Below are 9,479 nucleotides of genomic sequence, written 5' to 3'. Positions count from 1 at the left end.
TCTTTGTGTATCGATCTCTAGAGACCTCCCCATATTTCATGAATACGGATTTGGTGCAGGACATTCTCTCTTTCCTCTTCTGTGACCACTTCAATTGTGATAGATTTTACTTGAAGGAATTTACTTAAAGGTCTCTGTTATAGAACAACTCTCCATTTGGGCAACTGATAAGATTGCTTTTGACTAGGGGTGAGCGTCGGTCCAGGGTCAACCCTGGACTAACCCTAGACCGGCCTAACCCTGCCAGTCCTGGTCCGGTTCCCCAAGAGATTTCTAGATCAACACTGTGCGGGTTGGTCATCGCAATTGGGAGTCCATGGTCGGTCCAACCCGAACCAATCATGACTATATATTTATTATTTATAATTTTTTTATATAAAATAAATGACGTCAGCAACATTAAACGATTATTTAGTGAGTAGTTCAAGTAATTTTACATTATTCTTTAATAATTTAGATTTTTAATATCTTTTACGGCGTTAATAGTTATAATTTACAAGGAAAGAAAATGTTTTTGTGATGAGTCCTCACGACATCCAAAAGGGTATAAACAGCTCCTTATGGCATTTTCATTTAGTACTCATTCTCTTCTGTCTTATTTGTCTCTTTAGTTTTCAATTTGCCAAAATAGAGAGAAACAACTTCTCCGCTTGCCACTCAATACTCGCCTCGCTCGCTTTAGGTCACTCATGCTGCTCACCGCTCAATGCTCACTTGGCTTGCTCCCCGCTCGACATTCGATGCTCACTTTGTTCAATGCTCACCCTACTTGACCCTCACCGCTTGCATTTCTTAGTTGACATCGCTCGTCATCAAACCCATTGAGTTGGTCCGGTTCTCGATTGCTTTTTCAAGGAGTATAAAAAATTATTGGTTGGTCCTAGATTGATCCTGGAACTGGATCGAACCCACTGGGTTGGTCCGATCCTCAATCACTTTTTCAATGAGTATTAAAAATGAAATAAAAATTATCAGTTGGTTCCGAGTTGACCTTGGAACCGAACCGAATCCACTTGGTCAATCCAGTCCTCAGTCCCAAGCTTAATAGGGTCGGTCCTCGGTCTCAAAAATTGAGAATCGGTACTGTGCGGATTGATCATAGAGTTAGGGAGTGGACCGGCCCAACCTGGACCATACTCACCCCTACTTTTGACCTTTTATTTTATTGATCCCATACTCTGCGTGCTCCTTGTCTCTTCGGATTTCCATCACAAATTAACAATGTATGGCCCGATGGCTTTGAATTTAAGGAATTTGTCCACCTAAGAAGCCCCAAATCGAAACTCCAATCGGTCTACCAATTTTCAATTGGACAGACACTCGTCCACTTGAAAGCAAAGCCCTATCTCCTGATTTTGCTCCCGCTCTCGCCCTCACAGGAGAGGCTTTCTCTGCTACTTTTTTTTCAGAGAAGGGTCGACCTTGAGTCCCAAAATGACAATTATCACATGCAAATTGTTGTTCCACGTGTATCAGGACACGTCGACAAGGAGAACTTCCAAAATGACAGTTAATAGATGCAACAACACATCTCATTCTCATTTAATGATACTTACGTAACAACAACAATTGAAGTGCATTGATGCTAAAACAGAATTCGTGAGGATAAGAGAGCCTGAAAGAGCTAGAACCCAAGGATTAGAGGGAGAAGATTTTCCAAAGATAGAATTGCTCCTTCTTGTCTACCAGACTCCTATATTTTCCAGACAAAGATTGTCCATATCAGGTTCCAATACTTTAGGGAGGCATTTATACTTAAACTGAAAATCATTAGATTCCTAAATTATGGTTTTTACTGCCTTTTTCAACCCTCCGACCTTGTGTCTACGACCCTCTGTCACTACAGCTGATAGACAGCCTCAAGTGGCACTTCCGATGTTCGTCTCTATTGGTCCTTACTAGCATTGCTGAAGATTGAGACTTTGAACACAAGATCGTCCCTACCGGTGTGAGCTCAACGCATACAAACGTTTGATGCAGACAAGCTTCTCTCGCGAATGCGGGCCAACCGTGTTGTTAGGTCCTGAGCTGCCCTAGCCACGATTCGTCTAAATACTTAAAAAGTCGCAATTTCTCGATTCTTTTGAATGTATCTCTTCACGAATTCACAAGTAACACTCTCCCAAGTAGAAGTTCTGCAAACCAATATATGATGAAAAAAAGAATAAATGCGAGCAAACCCTAAAGAAAAAGGCAAACAAGATGTCCATTTATGCTAGTATTTTCTAGCTTAAAAATTTGAAGTTCTCAATCCCAACCAGGCAATTTGATACCTAAAAATGCTATTAATATAGTGCTCTCAGATTCTACAATAGCATACGCAATGCTTCATGGGTTAATAACACACTAATCATCTTTATCACGATTAGGGGTGTCAAAACCGAATTGGAAGACCGAATAGAAGTTTGAACCGAGCTGAATTTTTGCGTATTTTCTTCTCAGTTCAAGTGAATCAGAGATGATTAACAATTCACACAATCTCTCTCATTTTCTCTGTAAACCTCTTTTTAATATTTCAAAAAAGAAAACCAAAAAATCAAATCGATTGGAACCGAACTCGTTTCAAGGCGTGGTTCAGTTCAAATTTGTTGCACACCCGAATGGTTTGGTTAAGTTAGACACCCCTGATTGCAACCTCTCAATTTATAAATAACAGTAATTTTCTTTCTATACACATCCAATTAGTTTAAAATAAAAGAAAAGAAAGAAAAAGAAAAAAGGACGCTGTCTTCTATTAGAATTGGTAATCTGATGAGCTCATAAATTTAAGAAAATGAAATTTCAAAACCACACCTGTGATCTCTTCATGAATTAAGATTGACAACGCGCGCAAATTTAGTTACGAAGCCTCGCCTCTTCGAATTTCCCCACAACTTGACAATTGCAATGCCCGATCGTTTCGAAATTTAGGACTTTTGCTGACGAAAAAAAAGCCCCAAATCACAACTCGAAATCATCATGAGTAAAAAGCTAAGCGGCCTCGTTCCGTGCAGAGTCTGCCGCAACTCGGAATCGTCGAATTTGCTGCTTCAGGCCCACCCTTCTTCCTCATCGGAGATGATGAATTTGACTTGGATCAACCCAGAGCATGATCTGCTTCTATTCCAGAAGCGATTTGGGACATCCCCTAATGAAGGTTTGGTATGCTTTCTGCATTGTGTCATCGTGCGCATTTCAATTGTTCGTCCATTAATTTCTATGTCATGTTTGGAACTGAGTTCCAGATTGTAGTGATCTTATAATGGCAATAGATGAGGATTGCCTTCAACCTTTTATTTTATCGATCCCACGCTCCGCATGAATTCGACTTGTAACATACCCGGAACTTTGGAAAGATGCAATGTCCAAGCGTAACGATGTTCACTACTCTCCAAAAAAAAAAAAAAAAAAAATCAAGAAACACATCACCATTCAATCTGTTGCAGCAGAAAGTTTTGCTTTTTCCGATCTGATTAACTAAACAAAACATTGCGAAGCAGAGATTTTTTTTGCAGGCATACCAGAGTTTATGCCCGAGTCTTGACATTCCTTCTGAAAAAGGAGACTTTGAGTTCAATATTATCAATTCTAACAAGCTCAAACACACAGACAATTTCCTTCCTTTAGAGAGAGTATGATCTTGAAGAAATGAGGTGCCTCAAATGCAAAACTTTCCCGGTGCTGTTCATCTTCTCTCCGGTGACGAGAAGTCATCCCCTGAGCATAATTTGTGTAGTGAGTTGTAACGTCTGAACTTAAACTAGTTTCATGGCTTTATATTAGCTTAATTAAATGAAGCGTCTAATTGGAGAAGCAATTCATTTCTGGGACAAAAAGTTAAAAAAAAAATATATATTTTGGAAGAAGCTCATTAAGAAGAGAATATACGGAATCGAATGGATGAAAAGATGGACAATCTTTTAGTTGATCAAAATTGTATCAAGAATAATGTTTGAGGTACTGAGGCTAAAATTGATAGATTTCATTTACAAAGTGATGTGTAATTAGTATATCATCGCCATTAGATATTCAGCCCACCAGTTAGAAGACTTGACCAATGAGCAGATCTAGCTCTAAGTACCGAGCTAAAGAAGAAAATTGTTTGTCTTGGCCCGCTTATTTGCACCTGCGGCTTGGTGGACCTCGGCAGACTATGCTGTGAGGCCAAACACCTCTTCTAAATGTTAGAGATAATTAGGCCAAAAGAAATGATAATTCACTCAAACTCAACGGGTCGAATCTATCATGTTTAAGCCAGTCAATGTTTATTTCCTTTGTTGAGTTCAGATTAGCATATAGATTATATTAACTAGGAGAGTCTCACTAGCAATTCCTCTAACTAAGAATTGGAAGAAAAGCACTGGTAACTACTACAAACCGAAGATCTTTCGCCTTTAGAAATTCCTTAATCGTGAGTGCAGTACTTTTAAGTCGATCAAATATAGGTTTTATCAGCTAATATTTAGGTAAGGTTCATGATTATTTTGCTCAATTTCATTCATTTTTTTCTAATTTGAAAAGTTGAGCGACTAATCCTCTTATGGAACTTCTCCCCTCAATGTCAATGCTGGCTTCTAATATTCATCCGTGATTATTTAAGTAAGTGACTAATAGACTTTAATCTGAATCTACTTGTGTACTGATCACCAGAGAGCAATACCTATTTGAAAATTGATGCCGGATTCCGACATGCCATGTCAGCAAATTTGGTCAAGTGATCATCAGGAAGACCAAGTGATTGTTGGGAAGGATTTCACTACATTTGATTCAAAACCTTTATGACTTAATCGCACTTTTTTAAAATTTAGAACACGATTATACATTAAGCATAAGGTTTGCGATATTTTTAAGAAAGCTCCTTGAAAAAAAAAAAAACAACGGATTAACATACTTATTCGTTTGGACGAGAACAGAGTTGAAGGAGATAGAAAAGAAATGGGATGTTCAATTATGAAAAATGAAGAGCGTGCAATCTAGGCAATTATGCTGATGTGGCAAAAGGTGAGAAGATCATGTTGTACCTATTATCCATCACCAGCAGCTTCCCCTGGGGCCACGGGCCAGTGGGGGTCCCTTTGCAAAACTGTGATTTTATTAGGGAGAAAGAGAGAAATTGGAAATAGAATTGCTACCTCAACATAAATTTTCTTCATCTCCACCTTTGATTGTGTCTCGGTACCTTTTAAAATTTACGCGCCACTTTCAAGCATCCGCCAATTCCCTTATCAGTGACTAGACAAGTTACAAAGATGAAAAGTTTAGAACCTATGATGCTTCAGCTGATGGAAAATTTGAGAAGCAGAGGCAAGCGAAAAAATAATAATAAATGAGAATGACCTTAACTGGATCTTACCAATTTTGTGTGCATTTATTATGCTGATAACTTTTGTATGGTTGCATTGAGATCACCTTTCCAGTGGCTACCACACTTGTATCTAAACAGTCTCGCCCATTTTAGTTTTGGTGTGCTTAGAGTACCATTGGAAAAGATCTTCATTTTTGGGCACTCTTCCACCTTAACATATTCCAAGGATAGGAACCCGAAGCTACATATTGTGGTGGAGGAGAAGCATTCTAGGCTTGGTAGATGTTGGAGGGTCAAACTTTCTAGCTTCCTAAGAGAAATCACTTTTCTTTCTCCGTTTTCATCATTTGCCACGACTTCTTTCATTCTTTCACATCCAATTATAGTCATGTCAATGAGATGCATCAAATTTGTGATTGCTGAAACTGTCACTAGATGTACCAATCCAGAAGAATTCTTCACCACTAACTCCGTCAAATTCTGGAAGGATGTCACGATTGGAAATAATGTTGTCAAACTGGGACAATCCCACACCTCAAATATGCTAATACTCTGAAGAATTTTCGCCACCAAATAGCCTTCTCTCCAGACACGCTTTAGGTTGGGTAGCTTGCTTAACTTAAGTTCTTTCAAATTTTCAAGCACAGGATGTTTTCCCACTTCAACGAGCCCTTTATCAAGGAATATATCTTCAAATGAACTACAAAAGACCTCAAGGCTTTGTAGGTTATGAAATCTTTGTAGGAGGAATATGGGAGGAAAGACGACATTTTCATCATGAAAGCATGCCAATGTTAGTGCTTTTGGCTTGCCAAAGATGTCATCAGAAAATTTTCTGTTCTGTATCATCTCAATATCCTTATCGACTAATAAAAGTCTCTCCAAAGTGGGAATGCCCTACAAAATTGCCAATACAATGAGAGAAGTAAATTCAACAGGGTTTGACAATAAATCATGGACTCTTAGTGGTAAACTTAAGTCGGTTAACTCCCATGGAAGGGGCCTTGTCCTTAAATTTCATTGATTTCTAGAGCCCTACATACAAGTCTCAAGCTTCTAAAGTTATACTACAAAATGCAAGCTTAACCAAACGCTACACTATGGCCATCAGCCAATTAGGCTTGGTCGTGTGGTCATATTATAATGATTAGATAGAAAGGAAAAGAACTGTATTGGCATAGGAATGATCAAACAAATAAATGAAAAATCATTTTACCAAGAAAACATTAAAAAAAAAAGAGGTCTTCCTAGTGTGATTTAAAAAGGAATTGCTAAATGTTTGTGCCAGATTCTCAATTTAGTCCACAAGAATTCCACATTTTTTATCCATATCAAGAACTTTAAGAGAATTTTGAAGTAGAGGTTAGTATGGTCAATTCAAGAACCCTCCTGACCAAATTATTCCTTTTGTAAGAATGTCTTGTCTTCATCAACAAATCCGTAGTTCCTTGGAATTTCAAGTGATGAGATGCGTTGATAGTGTTACTAAAACATTTTGGGTGTCCGCAAATGAAAAGTGTGCTTAAAGACATTTGAAATATCTTTTGTGGACAAAGTGGTAGGCAAGGGGTTCATCTTTTCTATAGTATCGTAACGTGACATGACTATGTAGTGCATAAGAAATATAGTGGGCGACGTAAAGAATAAAGAAGAAATGGAGGAAGAGCACTTGTAATCATACCCTCTCAATCGAGATGTGTGCTTCAGGGTCTAAAAGATGGTGTTGATCATCTCTTTGAGCCCACTTATTCATGGATGCCGCAAAAGACAACATGTTCAATTTGTCACAGTGGGTCACTCGCAATTCCATCAAGAATGGCCAATTCAAAGTGGACATGATAGAGCAAAAGCTCTTGAGTTGTGGCATATCATGTAACACCAAAGAAGTCAGTTCCGGGATAAGAAATTGAGTAGTGATAGGGCATGGAGTGTCATCTCCACTCGTCACTATTTCCTTGAGTCCACAAGACTCCACCCGAAGTTCCTTAAGTTGGACTAGACTTGTAGCCACCCAATACGGAAATAAATTTTCAAGGTTCTTACAATTTTGAGCCTCCACTTTATGCAAATGTTTAAAAGTGAGAGTTTCTTGAGGACCAAAGTTCCATATTTTGCTTAAGTTGTCCATATGGGAGAGAACCATTGATTGAAGGCAAGGAAATTGTACCTGCCATATTGAAAAAATGATATAATGAATGTGATTACATTAGTTATGACCTCAAATAGAATGACAAATCATGAGTATACTAGAGTTTGTTAGTGACACAAACAGGGAGAGATTGATAGATGCTTGCACTTAAGTGGATACATGTTATGATGAAACTTTCTACTCACCAATAACAAGAAAAAAGAATTAACTGGGCAAATGAATCTATTAGAAAAAAGGCCAAACAAGAGGGGAAAGAAAAGAGTGACCTGATTATTTGGTACGTGTTAATTGCATTATGAAGAAATGATGTAAATTATAACAGATTTGGTGAATATATTAGCTTCCATTGGATCAATTCAATCAAAATAAATTTGAAAATTGATTTTGTTCTTTTAAAAATTAGACGATGGTGTGTTCATGTATATTCCTTATTATTCTACTTTGACGGCAACCTCTCCTATATTATATCGAATCTATAAAATAATCATTGAAATTTTAAAATGTATTTTGTTTCAATCTATAATCGATAGTACATGGAACATTGACTTTTAATGGGCTTACTTGTCATTTGATATTAACAACGCCTTCTCCATCTATTTTTTGGAAAGTTGCCATGATGACATCTCAAAATCTCCAATTAGCTGATCACATATGAATGCGCTATTTTACTTCAATGCGTTGGTGAATATAAAGAAATAAAAAGTTGATTGGATCTTTAAAGCTCAAAGCACTCCAATTACAAAGGGCTCTCTCTCTAATTCTTCCAATTTCTTCTCCATATATATATATATATATATATATATATATATATATATATATATATTTATATATATCTTCAATTGTCTACCCTTTTTCTGATAATGCAACATTGTATAAGGTAAGAATTCTCGAACTTATTTGCTTCATGTTGAAGATGCAATTGAAAACTAATAGGCAACCAATTTGTGAATTGGATTTACAATATGAAAATTTAGTTAGTGTTGACACTTATCTCCGATACCTTATGGCCTGTAATAGGTAACCAATTTCTTATCCTTAATTAATGTTGTGTGTCGAGGATTTAGGAGTTTTATTTGGGCATGTGGAGGCAAAAACAAAAGAAAAATTAAGTCGATGTTGCACTACATAGGAACTGAAATTGTTTAATGTGACGCGTGCAGAGCACCATTCTATTTCCAAATTGCTATTACTAGCATTGCATTGGTACTTCGATTTGACAGGATAATTGATCTTAAAAATAAAAGGATTGCTTCGATTTGACAAGATAATTGATCTTTAAAATAAAAGCATTGGATTAAGAAAGAGAAGACTAACCCGCGAAGTGAAAAGTGAAGGAGTGTCGTGGTCAATCTCCATCCAAGATTGCCAACTCAAACTTCTCATCTTGGGGCAATGGGTAATGGTCATCCCTTCTAAGCGAGGACAATCCACCATATGATTCTTCCCTGATAGGAAACAAGTTAAATTGGGCAAGCATTCCAAGTTCATCCATCCAAGTTTTGGGAATGTAATCTTCTCCACCGCACTTCCCTGCCCTTCTTCCTCTGCGATTACTCCTTCCATTTCACCACACTCCTTTATTCCCATAAATTCAAGACTAGCAAGGCACCCAACCAATGATGGAGTGAAAGCATGTCCCAAGTTGCTACAATTGTAAAAGGTTAGTCTCAATAGAAATTTGAAACAAAGCATTTCTTGAAGATCTCTGTTCCATAATTGCCTCAACTTTGGTAGATTGACTAAGTCCAAACACCATAGTTGAGGCAGCACTCAGCGCTTTCCACACCCTGTAGCCCTTCAATATCGAATATTTCTTCTAGTGACTCACAATCGCACACTTGCAATCTTCTCATATTGTCTAAAATAAGCATCAATTTGGATGGAATAGCACTAATAAATGATGGACATTTATCCACTACCAATGATTCTAATTGCCAAGATGACTTGATGGGATTAAGTTTGCTATGCCATTTTCCAATCATCTCCGGGAGCTCAGATAGCCACAAAAACTCTTCTCCAGCAACCATAGCCTATAAAAAAAATGCA

The 9,479-nt window shown here is 37.5% G+C and overlaps 1 protein-coding gene across 1 annotated transcript; it reads right to left on the bottom strand.

Moving 5' to 3' along the window:
• Window positions 1-5,230: 5,230 nt before the first annotated feature.
• On the bottom strand, window positions 5,231-7,460 carry LOC120295545. The gene is made up of 2 exons (XM_039316769.1): window positions 6,966-7,460; window positions 5,231-6,181 (listed from the first exon to the last, which is right to left on the bottom strand). The coding sequence occupies exons 1-2, from the start codon at window positions 7,425-7,427 to the stop codon at window positions 5,351-5,353; spliced, it is 1,293 nt and encodes a 430-aa protein (XP_039172703.1). The 5' UTR covers window positions 7,428-7,460; the 3' UTR covers window positions 5,231-5,350.
• Between the last annotated feature and the right edge of the window lie 2,019 nt (window positions 7,461-9,479).

Source organism: Eucalyptus grandis, chromosome 7 (assembly GCF_016545825.1).
Source record: "Eucalyptus grandis isolate ANBG69807.140 chromosome 7, ASM1654582v1, whole genome shotgun sequence".
Taxonomy (NCBI): Eukaryota; Viridiplantae; Streptophyta; class Magnoliopsida; order Myrtales; family Myrtaceae; genus Eucalyptus; species Eucalyptus grandis.
This window is presented reverse-complemented; position numbering and strand designations above follow the sequence as displayed.